Below are 17,753 nucleotides of genomic sequence, written 5' to 3'. Positions count from 1 at the left end.
GATTAAATGTGAGTACAAATCCCGTGAAGTTGTCCCCAGTTCCAAACCTGTGACCAAACGTGTTTATTTAGATGGATTATGTGCGCTGTCCAAGGTCCTGACGTTGCAGATCCGGGCACATGCAACCATTTATGTATTACATCCAAGAAAGACATTTACAAAAGCCATGTTTCCATACGCTAAACGTTTATTGTGTCGAGAGGGCACAACAGTTTGACATGTTAAACGCATCATAAATTATCAGGGAACACATTTACACCATCCATTCTTCTGCGGCAAAACAATGTGTTACAAGCTACAGTATTAAAACAACTTCACTGCAATAAATAATATAGTACTTACACAGCTTCAAAAATAATTGAAATACATCCTGGGCATCCTGTTTGAAACCCTGCACACTAAGAGACCTTGACAAACATGTGTGGATGAATAAGAAGGATGTGTAACAGTTGTGGAGTACAACACAACTAGCGTTTTTAATGGGAGGACGTTAAAACGAAGGGGGGAGAAAAACACACACAAACGGAGGGTTCGAATACAAAACACACTGGTACAATTCACAGTATCTCACACAGATACGGAGGGAATTTGTGTACCGTGACTTCACGCTGTCACTCACCCCCGTGACCACTGAGACAGGAGGAGACAAAGAAAAACAGAGAAAAGCAACACATTGTCAAAACACTCAAACGATAAAGAAAGAGGATCTGCGACAGCCACGCGTCCTCTGTAAAACTGTTGAAAGAATGCTTCTAAATGTTCCGTCATTCTCAGAAACAGTATAATGGTAGCGACCGGGCGGGTATGACAGGAAATCAAAACAGGACGTTGTGTTGTTGCATAGCTTCTGAGAGAGCGTTTGAAGTTTTGAAGAGATTAGTTTTGAGAGTCTCGAGCCGTTTGTCCACAAAAGCATTTGTGTTGTACTGTGGAGTTCACAAAGCAGCGGTTGGGCATGTCTTTGATGGAGGTGGTGGAAAGATTATGCATGTGGTTAAAAGAAAAGAAAAGGGAGGAAAAGTGTCTTCTAGGAGTTGAATGGTGGCAGGGGGCTCTCGGGCCGAGTGGGACTGCCTCTGGTCGAGCGGCTGTGCAGTGTGAAATGCAAAAAAGAAAAGGTTTGTTGATCTCAATGTATTGGAGATGCTTCGGTGTGGATTAGAACGCACGCATGTACCAGTCCAGCTTGTGCCAGTTTGGTTCATTTGTCTCCCAATATTTTCCTCAGAGGAACTCGTCAAAGTGTGTTTTTACATCGAGCAGGTGTGTGTATCGAGACTATTTACAGCAACACATAAGGCAACGCTTGTAGCTTAAACCTATCGTCATTCTTTACTGTAGTGCAAGTTGCCTTTAGATTTTAATAAAATAGATTCTTGATTGAACTGAATAACACAGTCTAACTAATATATATCACAAGCAACATAAGCCACATTTTGGACAGTTTTGTTTTCGGACCATAACCGTAAGTCAATCCACTTTTCCATGTATACGTTGGATATTTCATTACTTAGTGGGTGCAGTATTTTGAGCATGCGGATATAGTTCAAATATTCGCTGAGCATAAAGTGAAGGAGAGAGTGGGAGAAGACGGGAGGCAGCTCGGGCGGAGGAGGAGCAGGTACAGTAGGTGGCACTGTTGTCCTGGGTCTGCGGCAGGCGGATGGGACCGTGGGTGGGACAGAGGAAGGGTAAGAAGAGCTGGTCTAGTGGGTCGGAGAAGGAGGGGGCCTTCGACTGCCACAAACAAACAGACACAGGAAAGTTTGAGTTTGAACTAATATGTATCAGGTAAATATGGGAATGCTCGCCTTGTCAACAAGATGTGCACAAATGTCAATGTATGTACTCAATGCAAGTTATGTAAACTTGCATGTTTTTAGTCTTTTTTTTTTTTTTTCAAAACCATGCATTCAGACAACATTTACGACTTATACATCAACCATAGTCAATACAAAAATTTGAATGTGTTAGGGACAAATATCTAATAGTGATAGTTAAGTATTTTGCTGTATTTAGGTTTCTATAGAACTTACTACAATACTATATATAAACAATGAGGAGTTATTTTATGTGATTAGAACGGCCACAAACTGAAATAGTCTAATTCCCCGTCAGTGAATGTCTGAGATAATAGTTTTTTACATGAAGCTAGTGCCCGCTCAGCAGTTGAGCATAGGTTTACCCGTTGCCACGGTGATGTCCACAGTGTAGTGATACAGAATGTGATTAACTGTTGCCGGGACTACCTGTGCGTTATGCAAAGTTATCCTATAGATTTCTCTCTGCCCGTGGTATATGCTATTTTAAAGCAAATACGTTCAATGTAATTTGATTCTGAAACTTGGTTTTAGTTTGCATCACAGACACAGAGACTGTTATTTTTTCAAGCACCATAATTTCCCCCACAAACAAAATATCCTGTTTTATTCTTTATAAAACTGCCCACACGGTAGTTTGGATCTGTTCTGAAACACAACATTATTTTACTAGACGTGTATCAGTCTTTTTGTCAATTCTCAAAATATAAATGCTTTTTATAAAACTGTCTAATCGTCAATCTCGTGAGAAAAATCAGATTGATATATTTCCCCTTGAATCGTTCAGCTCTGCACGAGACCAAACTCACTTGACCGCCACAATAAGGATGCTTTTACGATGATGTGCTTTTCAAACATCCACTGGAGGATGTGTGCTGTGCTCATGCCGTGCACTGAGAGAGAAACAGAACATGCGATGGAAGAACGCCCTTCGGAGAGAAAGGGAAGTGTTTTTTTTATTTTTTGGGATCACGGTCACGGGGACAGAACCAGACGTACCAGAAGCGTCAGTCCTCACTGGTCAGATACAGTGATTCTGTAAAGAGGTAAGTGATGTGTAGGACAGAGGTGAGGTGACGGGGGGGGGGGCGGGACAAAGAAGAGAAACGTTACGGAGCGGGACCATGAGCGGGACAGGGCCGATGTCACGTGTGCTCAGCTCTTAACCCACAATGCAACAGGGGGAGGGTGAGAGGTGAGAGCAGTGACGCCAGGTTCCAAAAGAGGCAAGCTTTCATACGGAGCTCAACAATGCCGTCCACTCCCAAGCTCGCCGAAGAGTTGATTCATTTTTGCCATTGGGTTTTAGAGACATTGCAATTGCAGTTTTAAAGCAGGAAAGCAGCTACTATGCGGTAACTAATGTCCATAACGCAGATGCTTCAAGCCCAAAAACACATGTAAAATGTGTACCGTATTTTTCGGACTATAAGTCGCACCGGAGTATAAGTTGCACCAGACAAAAAATGCATAATAGAGAAGAAAAAACATATATAAGTTGCACTGGAGTATGAAATGTGGTTGTAAGTGTGAAAATAACAAATAATATCACATATAAGTCGCTCCGGAGTATTAGTATATAAGTATAAATATAAGTATAAGTCGCACCCCAGCCAAAACTATGAAAAAATTTGCAACTTATAGTCTGGAAAATACGGTAATAACTCGTCTTGTGCTCATTACTTACCACATAGCGGATTATAAACATTCGATATAAATGTATGGAAAATGTACTTCCGGAAACAAGCGGTGGGCGTCACTGTTGAGCTCCATTGAGTCCGTTTCTATTTTGAAAGATTAGCTGGTTCGCAAACACAAGCAAGGATGAGGCAAACGACTTTTCTAACGCCTGAACTTTTGTGAAATAAGAAGGGTTTTTTTCGGAAAAGATGACAAAAAGTATAAACCCAACACTTACCTACCTGCCCACCAGAGGTCACACAATCCTGCATTTCTCTGTCTCTCTCTATGACCTTGTTATTGTCAGGGGGATCTACACATTACTCCAGTGGTGGAAAGTAACAGTACAAAAGTAAAAGTACTGTGCTCAAGTAAAGAATTAGAAGTTTGAACTTTACTTCAGTACATTTACCACTGGGTATATTTTACTTCACTACATTTGAGAGCAGCATCTGTACTTCCTACTCCACTACATTTTTGAACTGGACTAAAAAGTGAAAAGTACTTTTTAGTTTGTTTGAGGAGTTATTTTTAATACCTAACATCCTGGGTTTTGGGTTAACCAAGATACACACATGAAATTGGCTAGAAAAATCAGGAAATTGATTGAATTGTTACTGTTGACCAAAAATCTGCACAATTCTTTGTCAAACGCAACACATTTAATGCTTTGACAGTTCGCTGGGTGAAAATCCTTTACTTTTTACTCTTAAAGTACACATTTAGACAGTTATTTCACAACTTTTAATTCAGTAGATTATTGCATTTGCTACTTTTACGAGAGTACTTTTTGCTCGTGCCTCTGGACTTTTGCTTAAGTGATCAAATTGAGTACTTCTTCCACCACCGCGCTACTTTATCGGGTCACTTCTCTATTTCCTACGTTTCAATTACCTCTTTCACCCCATCATCCAGGAGTCTTCACATCCCCCTTTGCAACAGAGAGCATCCACACGTGTGAACTAGTGGCTAAACAAATAATGACTTGCAAAATGTCACTATTCCACGTTGCCTCCCGACTACGACCGAGAAAACGAGAGTGGATCTCACTGACCTGGGCACACTGGGGGGCGCGCGATTGGGCCTGGAGGGCACAGCTGGAGGAGGCCCACTGCCGGGGTCTGGAGAGGCTCCGGGGCGTGAGGGCACGGGGGGGCCGCCCGCAGGAGGAGGGCCAGGGGGAGGACCACGAGAGCCGGGCCGAGATGGGGGTCCAGGCGGGGCGCGGCGGTTGGGCGTTGGACTGGTGGCGGGAGACCTGAGAAGAGTTCATTCACGGATTGGCTTGGTTTCGAGCTCATGACAGGAATTGTGACTTTGCCGTTTGGTTTGCAATGGTTACAGATTTGTTGTGCGAAGGAACCAATAACACAGAAACTGCACAAACAATTTCAATTATACCTATGCTTGAGTGTCCTTTGTGCGTCCAAGATCAAAGGAAATAGAACTTGACTAACCTCACCATGACGGCTTGAACTTGTCATGGAATGAGATTAGGATAAGGACAAAAATGAATATCTCGATAACAACATTCGATATCGACGATATTATGTCAGTCCAACAGAAATGTGTTAAAACATGTCTTTAAATGTGTTAGTTGAGGTTTAATTATCAGACAAATTGGAAATGTCTGTAAAAATGTGCAGAAATATAACCGTTTAACCTTATTTGAAAGTTTTCAGTTTACTTTTTAGTTTGCGCTTTTGTAGCATGTATAGATAATATACTGGATTTTTAAGTTTTGCATATCTTCAAAACAACATTCTCAATATTATCGAAATGTCCATATATTGCCCACCTCTAGATGGCATTAGAGATATTAACAAAGAATAATGATTATGAAAAAGAGTAAAATCAAATTATGTTAAAAAAAAAGTTCATAAAAAGCATTTGTTTATTAATTCTTGTCCTGAGATTGAGCTTGTGTAATTCATAATTCATAATTCATATTATTCAGCTTCTTAAAGGTGCACTATGTAACCTTTCTGGTGGAGTTTCTGCCATCCACTTGTCTCCCTGAAACGTCACACAGTTTGGCATTACATTTACTAATCTCCATGGTGACAAGCTTGTGAAGCCACCGGGTCAGATCTGTGGAGAAGCGACGCCGCGCACAATAATAATGTCTTTTTTTCCTTTGCACTTTTGAGCAGTAAAAATCCCCATAATTCAAGAAATGCTAAATATTTAATGCTCTTTTCTATGGTGAGTTACTTGTGTCGAGCTGTACCTTCCCCCGGAGCTGCCGCGCTGCACCTGAAGCCAGGAGTCGTCGACGGGCGGGGGCATGGAGGTGGTCACTGTGGAGGTGCTGATGTCTCCAATGATGCCCAGGCCCTCCTTCAGAGCAAAGTACATCTTCAGCATTTCGTCGCGGTGCTGGGCCTGCTCCTGAGACTCCTCCATCATCGTGTTCTGGTCCCCGCAGGAGTAGATGCTCGCCAGCAGCTCAGCATTGATAAACTCCTTAGTCTGCGTGTGTACAATACAGGTTTGGTAAATATTTAGACCGTTTTTGTTGTTCGAGGGCACCTGCAGACGATTTTAGTCACTCACGTTGTTGATCATGAGGTGCATGATGGTCTTGGGCATCAGGTCGCGCACCGTTTTGTTGACAATGGCCATGTAGGAGTCAACCAGATTACGAATGGTCTCCACCTGTCGCTCCAGCTGAGGGTCAATGCTGTGGCCGAAGTTATCTGAGCCATTCTCATCACCAGCATCACTCTGCGCAGACAAAAGGAGAGGGTTTACCTGCTTAGTTTGATTCCATTTTTGGCTACATTTGAAAGAAAAGGATTAAATATGGGCAACAGTGGTGGAATGTAACAAAGTACAAAAGTTAAAGTAATGTAATGAAGTAGAATGTTTAGCCATCTGTAAGTTACTCTTTTTTCTTTCTTTTTTCTTTTTTTTACAGTAGATACTTTTTACTATTTACTATTTATTATTACTTTTAGCATGTTTATGGTGATATTCTGTCTTACGGTTTTAAGTTCACTTCTTGAATTTGAGAAACTAAAAATGATTAAAAATCTGTGGAAAATACTAAACATGTACTTCAATACTATTATTTGAGTAGGTTTTTATATGTGATACTTTAATTTTTAATGATGTGCGATCGTTTCTCATAATCCGTGTTATTTTCATGTAGTTTGTTTGTATGTTGTAACGGTGTGAGCTTTTGCTGTCTCTTGTCCAGGACTCCCTTGGCAAATACGTTTTTAAACTCAGTGGGACTCTCCTGGTTAAATAAAGTTTAAATAAAAACTACAACAAGTATGCTCCTCTAGTTATACCTTGAACTAAATTGAGTACTTCTTCCACCACTGTTTATTAAGTAGCATAATTAGGCAGGTCATTATTAAATACCTTTCCTTCCTTCTCCTATAGGCCATGGAAAACGTACAGGAAAAAGAAGAGTCAAATGAGACAAGACAACATTTACATTCTTGTTTACAGACAGTAAAACCAGGATTAATGGTTTATTGTAAATAGGGACTTCAAGACTATAAGTTAACCGATAATCATGATTATTACGGTCACAATACAATAGTCAGAACTAAGAAATTATAGTCTGACTACTTTAGAAGCAGCATTAAAAAATAACTTTTATCTGACTGTTTTTGTCACATTTATTTCATTTTGTCATTCAGAACGTTTGATTTGATTAAGCTGGTCACCAACTTGAGGAACAGTATCGTGTTAAGACCTGTGAATAATAGTTAAATTGTGATGTTTTCCCCCCATAATAATCGTCACGTAAAAGTTTTATATCGTGACATCCTTAATTGTAATGTATTCTAATTGAATAAAGTGTTGTCACATTGAATGAAGTGATGAAAAACAAATGAGGAATATAACATTTAGAACATTTAGGGAGGACTCCTTTTACCGTGACGCGTTCAGGATAAACTCCAGCTCTGAGGAACGATGCCTTCCAAGCGTCGATATCCTCCTGACTCTCACAGGCCAGCTCCAGCTGACGGTAATCTTTGTACACGTTTCTGTGAAGGAGCCAAGAAATCATTCAACTACATTTTGCCAAGAGAAAAGTGTCAGTGCGAATGTTAACGGCTGCAACATTCTGAAAATAGATTTGTAACCTGTGCTCGGTGTTGAAGAGGGCAAAAATTTGCTTGCTGGACATGAAGCCTTTCTCTATATCCTTCAGCCTCAGGTTGTCCACAGGCAGCATGAACTTCTTCTCTTTCTCCTGCAGGGGGCGACACAAAGATGAAAAGAGCAGTTAGAGAGCCAAATCCACTCTGTTAAAAAATATTCAGTAGAACAATATTTTAGGGTAAACTATATCAAAAACACATGTATGTAACTTTGTGGAGGTGGAATGTCACCTGCATAATCTCATGAAAATAGACAGTTAAAACCAAACAGTAACACTCTCCGAGCAGACAGATGCCATATTATATGAATATTATTGCTAAAGCAACAACATTTCAATGGAAATAAGAGTAAGAGTGAATTTTGTGGCAATGCAAGCCCACTCACAGCAAGGTCATGATTCTTAATACATTTTAAAAGCAAAATGAAAAAGGTTTATTTTCTTGCTAAAAAGTTTCATAATCTGCCTTTAAATAATGTAAACTGTAATCTGATGCAATATTAAATGTAAACCAAAAAACAGAAAACATTATGACCAGTGACACAACATTACAGAGTCCGTAAATTAATACATTTAATAACGGCCCAAAAGAGAGAAAAAAGACCAACGGGAAAGCTGCACACTGTCCTTGGGTCTGTGGTTTTGATTACAGTTGAGTGAAGGTTAAAGAAAGAGAAAAAAACTCCTCGCAACAAAATGAGAAACACACACTCAAAACTGTACAGAGCAGCGTAAAAGGGGGGTCAGTGCGGAGCAAAAACCCCTGTAAAAGCAGGCGAGACGTCTATTTCCTGACACATCCAGTCATTCCATTGTGTTATGTTCTTTGCAGTATGGCAGCCACGTTTGTGAAAGTACCGATTACCAAAAATAGTCTTTTTTTTTTTCTTCCTTTTTTATTCACCATCCTGCCGTGAACATGCAACACACTTGTCTTTGCAAACAGCACCTTTTCGCCAAGTCTGTAACTACTAACCTTAAAAACGCATCTGGTATGTTAACCACTGACCCAGCCCTGCCCAGTCACAGAGAGACTCAGGGGAAAGAGGAGGAGTTGGGGGTAACCAAGCTCCTTCATCAAAGGGTTTATGGGCCGTGGAGCCAAATGGTCATATCCCATAAAAGCATGTTAAAGAAAAAATTAAAACATAAGAAGCACACGCCCAGGTGTCCCCTCTCTGCCTCGGCCCGCACTGCTGACATCATCGTTTATGCTTGGGGCAAAAAGGTTCCTCGCTGTGTGAATGAGAAGATCGTTTTTTCTTCCTCTTGCTTTATTGGCTCGCCTCTGATGAACCCTTCTTTGGACTGATTCCTTGTATTTCCCCTTCAGTCTGGCCGGTACATTCTGTCACAAGAGTTGAGAGGAACAAAAATGTACAAAAAAGTTACGAGTGAAACGTATATGTGACAAGCGCATGTGTAGATCTTCATTGTTCTAGTTTTGTCTGTAAATGCAACCAGCTCTCAAGTGCCTTTGCATTGAAACTAATTCAAATTCCATTTTGTTTGTTTGTGTGAAGACCACATCGTTTTTTTTGGTAGTTGTCTATAGTCAGCCATTGCTAGTCAAATGATTATTTCTACTGTCATTTCTACTGAGACTTTTCAAATATGGCACATTTTTACCCCAATAAAATGTTGAGATATGGCAAGTGAATGCTCTAGATTAGAGTATTATTGATTTAAAAACATCTTGATAATGCCACTGTCTTTGTTATAAAAGGTATTTTTGTGTGTGTTTTAGAGTCTGTACAGCCCATATTACGATGATCAAAATACGATCACAGTGTTGTAAGTTTTTTAATAAAGAAAAGCCACCTAGATGCAGGAAACTCTATTGCCCTCTGGTTTTGCCTATTAAAAAGCTTTTATTGTTGAGCGTCGACTCCCTGATGAAGGCTCGGTGCTACAATGGGTCGGACTCACTTTTACAGGGTTTAATATGACCATGTCCTGACAATAAATCCTTTTAATGGAGTTTCTTTAGTACTTACAGAAAATAGAGCGAGGAACGCATGTCTAGTAATTTCATTTGGACAACTTCAGTGTTTTAGCTTCCGAATGAGCCCAAACCTTAGTGCCTGCGTGTCATTCTCAGGATTATTATTCTGCCCCAGCGTTTGAAAGTCTTGAAAGACTGTGGTGACTCCATGTTTCCACTCTTCCGCGCCGCCATCATGCAACATTTAACTGATCGCCAGCAAGACCTGTTTTATTGAGTTATTATTATTAAGTGTTCTGGAGTCATCCCACTCCATCCACTCAGCCATTGAACGTGATGAATCTGGTGTGTTTTGAGCCATTGAACTTGATGAATCTGCTGTGTTGTTCGTGGCGTGTGGCAGTGTTGCACTTGAAGGTAAAGGTAACGTTAACGTTTAAATGTTACGGTCATAATATTCACTGTATTGGCTCTGAAACGGAGTGGACATAGTAATGTAGCATCGTGTTGTTGAGTATTTCTGGGAGTATATTATTTATTATGTATTTATTATGTACATTATGTCGTCTTTCAGTCAAATTGATAACTGTTTGACACTCTACACTGTAGTGACTGTAGAGTCTACAGTCACCAAATCCTTCTTTAAAACACATTCAATATTCGATCTGCTGCCACATTTTGTGTCTCTAGCTGTTCTCTCAGCGCAGCGGTTTGCAAGTGCATGCGAGAAAATGACTTTCCATGTTTTTGTTTTGATTGTGAGTAATAGCGGTATCATTAAGAGAAGCCGAAAGGAAGTTCGCCACGGAATTCACAAAAGCACTTAACTTCTCAGTGCGTCCCTCTGAAATGACATGCGCACAATTTGCACTCGCCAAAATATGATCGTTCTCACACAGACTGACAAACGGAAACACCACCACATGTACGGGTGGCAACAGAACGAAACAAAACCCAGGGGCCTTTAGAAAACACGAAAGAAAAAAAAACCTAATTAACGCTGCAAAACAAATCAGGCTTGTTTGGTGTACGGAAAAACCTTGAAAAGACAACCGTTTAAGGCGTTCTTGTTGTTTTAAGAGGTTTTGGTGTTTGCGGGGTGGAGCGCATGTTGATGAGAGTCTGATAGAACGGCGCTGGGGACTCGGACCATGTGCATCAAAGAGCAGCAGAGAAACCGCGCGGCATCTGGGAGAAATAATGTTGCCTCTAACCCTTCATTACCACAAGGCCCTGGGTGGCAGCCAATGGCAATTTTCACAATCCTGCTCCTCACCTCCCTCCCACTCCCTCCCCCTCCGTTCCTTACCCCTTGCCCCAATTGAGTTTGCCCATTAGGATCGCACTTTGAAATTTAAGTTACAGCCAAAACATTTAAAGGAGATATATGTTGCGTTTTGCACTACCGTATTTCCTGCACTATACGACGCACTGGATTATAAGGCACATTAAGCGAAACAAAACGTCTACCACACAAAATCTCTTCGAGGTCAGTAAGCACAGCCAGAATGAATCCATATATACGGCGCACTGGATTATAAAGCGCACTGAAGTTTTTTGAGAAAATTAAAGGCTTTTAAGTGCGCCTTATAGTGCGGAAAATACGGTACATTGTAAGTATAGATCATCGTATTACATTTTGTCCAATTGTTAACCGTGGTATTGATCTACGAACCAAATCCATTAATGTCCTGTTCAAAAATGTAGACGGAATAAGCCCCGCCTTCATTGTGACACGCAGCAGATTGTCATTTACATGTTCTCATTGTTGGAAAGTGGCTCCGTAATGTTTTAGAACTCTACACGTGTCACTCAGAGTCTTAATTATTCAGCGCAAAAAAAGTTATTGCAAAGAAAGTACATTTTGTTGGAATTAATGGAAATATTCGGACCCGTATTTGACGTCTCACAACACTGAGGCCGCTATAGACTGGTGTCCAAGTGCACGTATGTTGTTTTGTGTACTATAAGCGCTTGGACTAGATGGTTGGAAAACTGCTGGATATCGTAATTATAATGTCAAAAAGTGAAGAAGAAAAAAATACAACAACCACAGAGTCTGCAAGTAACATTCCCGTAAATTCCAGTAATTTGGAGAACATGTGTAAAAACTCACAACTTCTCATATCCTGTGCAATAATACTCTCAGTAAATGGGGTTTGTGTTGTCATTAAAAGTGTATGTATCATCATTAGTGCTACCTGATAAGAGTAAAAGACTGAATGAAAGTCTAATCTCACATACCAGTTTCACGAGGAGAGCGTTAATTCTCACATTTTCTGACGTTAATTGAACCTCTGAATTCAGCAGCTCATATGTAATGGTCCATCTAGATATCTTTATGGTGGCTCAACCTTTTCTCTTAAAAAAGCGACATCCTGCATTTTACGGCTCCTCGTGTGGGAAACAGAACAAACAAAAATAAACTTGTAGAAAAGACAAATGAGACGGTGCGGTAAATTCAGGCTAGCACTGCGGTGATACCTTCCTGTTTAGCGGCTAATTGCTAAAAAGTTAATTAGCAGACTTTAGCTGCTTGGCTCAGTGTTACAACCTGGAGCTGCCTCGACATGTGATCAATCACCGGTGACCACCAAAGAGACGGAGAAATGGGGGAGGGTTGGAGCCTAACCACATAAACACATGTGAAAATCTGTACATGTCTAATGACTTCTGTCTGAAGAAGGGGAAACACTCCGTTTAACCTGAGATTGGCTGCTTGGCCGACAAATCAACTAAAACCCAAACACAAATCCATTCCAGACCATATAAACTTTAACGTTTAAAGAGGTCAACATTTAAATGAATTGACTTTAGATAAAACAATGTGTGGTCATTGGGTATTAGAACATTAGATTCTAAACCAATTTAACAGACACTACAATCATTTGGTGCACTATTTCAAATCCAAAATGAGAAAATAAACAAAAAGAGGAGCCCATCGGTTTATACTGACATGTTATATTTATCTAGATAGTGTTTCAAATATGAGTCATAACCATAGAGGGTGAATAGGGGGGTGCACATAAATGTATTCATTGGCGCTTTCTGAAATTTCCCCGTTGACACATTGACCTCTTGTATTTCGCTCGAATAAAATATCGGGGGGTTCGCGTTTGGCTCGCTTGTGCCTTTTCTCTTCACAGACGCTCGCAATCTCTGCACGTTCATGTAAAACACAAGAATGTGAACTCACAGAAAGGTTGAGTTTAGTGCGGTATCAAAATACAAAGACAGGAAAAGCCCAGTCAAGATTCCGCGGTGGTTTTATGATGATATTCTACAGCGGTGACCCGTTAGCCATTATCGTGCCTTCGTTCATTGTGCGCGTACATACTTTTTCACTCTTTCTGACTTCTCTGACTAAGAGTTTGAAGCCGCCAGCCTGGTCATCCAAACAGTGGAAACAATGTTGGGGCAACCGCAGCTTTCCCCCCGCCCAGCCATTAAAATTCACTTCTTCCAATGCCTAACCCCAAACTTAACAGCAACACCAAGTCTCTCATATTGCAACCAATGTAAGTCGTAAGTTGCGCCATTCGATTTGGTGTTTTATCATTGAAGATCGTTTAATTCTTCACTGGCTCTCGCAATCTTTTAATCTCTGTTTTCTTTCGCCGCCTTGTGCGCTCACTTTCCCCTCGCTGTGTGCCAGTTCTGCCGAGTCGTCCCCCTCGAGATCAGGTCTGCTTTGATTCAGGGCTCAGAAACTGTAGCTAAAGCAAACACAGAGGCCACCGCCGCCATACACCTGGAAACACTAGCACTGATCAGCGACGAGAGTATAGTATGCAGTGGTGTCTCAGGTAATGTTGAACTCGTGCCCTCTAAAATAACTTTGTTCTTTGGGTTGTTTATGGAGACCCCAAGTGCACTATCTAACGTTGGCTGCAAGATGTAACAGAAGTGCCTTATTGTGTATAAAACTGGCCGACTCTGGAGTTTCGACCGCTACAAATTATTCCAAAATGCGCTGGATCCTTGGGTTAGTTTAGCAGTTCATATTTCAGTCTGCTCTCAAATGTTGATGCTCCTGGGAATGTACAAAATGTGCACTTTCTACAGAATCCAAGCATTAAAACGTAACATAAATCTCAAATCTAATCGCAATTGGATGTTCGGCCAAAATTGCTCAGCCCTAATTGGGAGTCAGTTGTGTTCAGAAAATCTGGGGTCGTGTAGATTGGGATTTCAAGTGCAATCCACGGCAAAATTTCATGTATGTTTGGATTTGTATTGAAATGTTGGCAATGCAGCTCCAGTGCTTCAAAATGCAACTGATAGAGCGTGAAAAGCCACAGTCGCTACGTTCGAAAATAAAAGGTTATACCGGTAGATGAGTTGCACATTCTAGTGTTAAGGTATCCATCAGTTTCTACTGGATACGTCAGGCTTTGTCTGTAGAGATACTTTTAAGTCAAAACGCTATTGGCTTTACAGTGGCTCATGTAACCTTTGCATACACTAAATCCAAATCTGCACACTTTACTTTGCTATTCTTTTTCATGCCAGATCAAAAGCATAACTGAAGAATTTAAAGTCTGTCTACTGTCGGGAGTCTAAAAGATTGTGAAACTAGAACCTGATGTGAACGTGTGTGAAATGAAGAGAGTGAAAGCTGCTCCCTGCTTCTATAGGCCCTGTTTCTGATTTACCAGTATATGTCACCCTCCAAACCCCCGTCCCCCCCTCCCCCCTTTGTGTGTGTGCGCGTGTGTGTGTGTGCGTGTGTGTGTGTGTGTGTGTGTGTGTGTTGGGAAGTCTGCGCGCTGCATAAAGGGCTCTTTATTCCAGTCGGACAGGGAGAGGAAATCAGCGTTGGAAGTAAAAACAGAGGGACCAGAGGAGAGCGATGGAGACCACAGGGCTGCACATCTGGAGTTGTTACCAGGCTTCCTCCCGCTTGCCAAAAAGACGCAGACATTCCTTGCCCTCGCTGTAAAGACCACGGAGCCAGAGCTCAGGTCCAGTCCCACTCCCACACAGGCACGGCTATAACGGGGGAACCACAGCGACAGAGCACTTACGTAGCATACTGCGAGCTCAAACACTCGTACCCCCGAATGCATCCACAAACACAAGCGGCTGCAGTTAGGAAGCTCAGCGTAGGAAAATGTAGAATTCTGAATTGATTTATTTCGTCTCTTAACGGCTGTAGTTGCACGTGCACTCAAGACCAGGTTATTGTCAGATTTTTTTAATTAAAAGGCTATCAAAATGCTTCCTTTCTGAACATCGTCACTCAGATTTGAATGATCTTAAACCTGCAGAATTTGGCAATTAATCAGATTTTGGTGTGCATGTGAACATAGCCGTTATTCAGTTACTTGCAAAAATACACTTTAACATTGTTGTGTAACACCGGATTATATATTATACATCAAATATACAGTCGTCTTTTTAATGCTGCATGTTTTTTATTATTGCCTAGTTTGTGTCTTTTAATGTATGGTCTCCTATGCAGTTTTCTGAGGACGATAATGTTCATTCTATCATATTCTATATTCAGAAACATTGTATATATTACCTTATCATGAATATGACGTTACATTTTATAATATAGCCTGCTGAGTATAACAAAATATAGTAAAAGCAGTTGCCTAAACCAGATGAGGAGGTTTCCATAGAGACATAATGGTTGTTTTTTAATATATGCTTAAAATAACAATTATAACAAAATGCAAAAAAAAACTATTATATTTGACTTAATCGTTCTGTTTAGATACCTATAATTGTGACATATTAAACCTTCTTTCCTCCCTTGCCAACAGTTTAACCCTTTGCAACAAACAAATAAAAGCATCTCACTTCCTGTTCACCTTTGACCTTGTACTTTCTCTCCCAAAAGCCAAAGAGGGGAAAAGGCAGTACAAAAGTGTCCCGACTGAGGGAGGGGAAGCGAGGAGAGGAAAAATGGGGGAGCACTGAAGCTCCTCCCCCCGTGCTCTGCCTATCTCCACTTCACTTCTTTGAACCCTTTTCTTCTGCTGTCTGCTCGGGGAGAAACTTAGTGGACAGTCTTTTGCTTTGCCACGTCGAGCCGCGGCGACTTTGAGGCGACGCTGAAATCTCAAGAAATTATACAAATGTAATGAGCGGTAGCAGACCAAAAATAGGATAAAAAGACTAAGGATGCTCAGCCATGGAAGAGTAATCAACAATGGAGACCAAGAAGAAGAAGAAGAGGAGCCAAAGTGTCCAGGTATTCATTATAGTAAAGGTTTTTCATTCTACATAAACTTGAAATGTTCTGTTCTAGCCAGCTGACAACTCAAAATGTATGTACCAAGAGATATTTGCCCTCAACTTAAATATATATATCGTCTTTTTCTACACCGTTTTGTCATTCTTGGACGTGCGTTGACTTTATACTCTGCTAATTTGTGTCCTTACTCTAAATTTATCACAAGTTTACAGTATGACGGAGCAATTTGCGTTCTTTTACATATAGTTTATTTCATGTATTGCCATTGATCGATTTTGCATTAACGTATAAACCCCCAGGGGATATTAACGCTGTGTCTGTTTTTTTGCTTCTGTAAGTCAGGTCTGCAATGCCGCTCTTCTCAGCAGGAAGCTTTTGTTAGTGTCACGTCTGCCACTCAACGGGACTCGCCTCCGCCTAACCTCTCGACCAACACTCTTTAACCTGTACAGTTCAAACCAAACAGCAGCATGTGAAGAAGACGAGCTTAGAGGGAAAGACTTGCAAAGCGTGTTGATGAAAGCTGCCCTGGCAACGTCCTTGTGCCCGGCCCGCCTGCCCAGTGTTCAGACTACCTGTTCAGGAAGTAGTGGTTGTACAGTAGTCTGCACATTGGTTAGGCTGGCGCAGGGGAAAGACTGCGACGGCGCTGGATGGGGCGAGCACACCAAGGAGCGCCACCCTTTCGCCCATCTGGATAAACATGGGCACAAGGCTAAATAAAGCACCCAAAGGCCCCACCGCAGAAGACTTGGACGGACTTCTCAAGCGACAAGGCTATAAAGGTTTCATGCACTATGTTTGCTGCATCTTTTGCCAAAGATTTCCAATGATTTGAATAAAGTTTTTTGTATCTGAATGTAACGTTGTGGGTCTAATCTCTTGAGCAATTTTGTCACTTTGAACTTCAGTCTGACTCACTTAAAAGGAGCTGAATGAAAACAAAAAAAACATCATCCCATCACCAAAATACATCTCCGCCTTCGCTAAAACCGCTTGTGGCTCTTTTACCTCAAACGACTGTAATATGCAGGGAAGCAGGAAGCGACTTAGCAAAAATATATATATATTTAAGAAACCGACTCGCCCGTCATCGTCTGAGCCCCATTTTTATGAGTCTTTGTTTAGCTTCTTCTAAAAAAAGTAACTACAAATTGTGGTTGCGGCTGACGTCATGAGAAAAACTCACGAAAGACCCCCTGCTTTGTCCTGTCGCAAGTATGTTTTCCATAATGAAATCCCACAACGCTGTGCTTTTATCCTCAAACTACAGCCTTGAACATTCGCACGGTGTTGACATCTCACAAAGATGTCTGCAGGAATGAGAAACCACAAACCGACCTGTTTCCATTTAAAGCTTGGCCTGTGTGTATTGTTGTGTTGTTTTTTTGTTTTTTTGACATACGTGCGAGACCAGAGACAAGCGGCGCTCGCACACAGCAGAGTCTGACTAACCCCCAGGACGTTTACAGCTGGGATCACCGGGCCAGTCTGGCTTTCTCGACTCTTTACAAGCCGAGAAGGGAAACCCCCCCAAACGCATTCAAACATTATCATCAAATCATTAGATCACAACGCCTACAGTAAAGTTAGTGTTTCATTTGAAAGCGACAGCATTAACCCTAATTTCTGATCAGCCTCGGAGACGTTCAACCGCTGTGTTTCGTGTTAACAAATCTGGAAACTGTTTGAGTTTAATTGTTGACGATTTGTTTACTTATTATGACATATTATCACATGACGTCTGAATTAATATAAGTACGTAGTGAACTAATAAAACTAAATGTGAGTGTTCGATGTACAGCTCAGTCGTCTCAGGGCCAGAATATTGCAATTTGTGATGATTTATAATTGACTTTTTTTTCTTTATCAGCGCTTTGTTTATTAAATCTCACACTATTTACATTGTTTTTTGGCTGCTAATTGAATTGCGCTGCGACTACCACAAACGCGATTCACAGACCTTCATGAATCATGTTG

At 41.1% G+C, this 17,753-nt stretch overlaps 1 protein-coding gene and 1 long non-coding RNA gene across 17 annotated transcripts in view; one reads left to right on the top strand and one right to left on the bottom strand.

Annotated features, from left to right (window-relative positions):
* Nucleotides 1-197: 197 nt before the first annotated feature.
* The window catches only part of dnm1a (dynamin 1a), a 36,258-nt gene continuing 18,702 nt past the window's right edge, over nt 198-17,753 (bottom strand). For 2 of the 16 annotated variants that reach the window (XM_072453138.1, XM_072453142.1), the window contains 7 exons: nt 7,607-7,716; nt 7,396-7,507; nt 6,873-6,887; nt 6,057-6,227; nt 5,731-5,972; nt 4,555-4,758; nt 917-1,088 (listed from right to left, as the gene is read on the bottom strand). In XM_072453138.1, coding sequence (XP_072309239.1) covers nt 1,028-1,088; nt 4,555-4,758; nt 5,731-5,972; nt 6,057-6,227; nt 6,873-6,887; nt 7,396-7,507; nt 7,607-7,716 — 915 coding nt within the window. In that variant the 3' untranslated portion in view covers nt 917-1,027. Of the gene's footprint in view, nt 631-916; nt 1,089-1,209; nt 1,738-2,819; nt 2,857-4,394; nt 4,432-4,554; nt 4,759-5,730; nt 5,973-6,056; nt 6,228-6,872; nt 6,888-7,395; nt 7,508-7,606; nt 7,717-17,753 lie in introns of those variants that run through there. The other 14 variants (XM_072453136.1, XM_072453140.1, XM_072453139.1 and 11 more) reach the window with 12 other exon arrangements.
* LOC140366920 (uncharacterized) lies at nt 15,551-16,637 on the top strand. The gene is made up of 2 exons (XR_011928090.1): nt 15,551-15,770; nt 16,112-16,637. It is a non-coding gene; the product is annotated as an uncharacterized lncRNA (long non-coding RNA).

Source organism: Eucyclogobius newberryi, unplaced genomic scaffold, assembly GCF_026437365.1.
Source record: "Eucyclogobius newberryi isolate DKJ021-1_F unplaced genomic scaffold, fEucNew1.0.hap1 SCAF_2, whole genome shotgun sequence".
Classification (NCBI taxonomy): domain Eukaryota; kingdom Metazoa; phylum Chordata; class Actinopteri; order Gobiiformes; family Gobiidae; genus Eucyclogobius; species Eucyclogobius newberryi.
The sequence above is the reverse complement of the archived record's forward strand: the minus strand, read 5'-3'. Positions and strand labels throughout refer to the sequence as shown.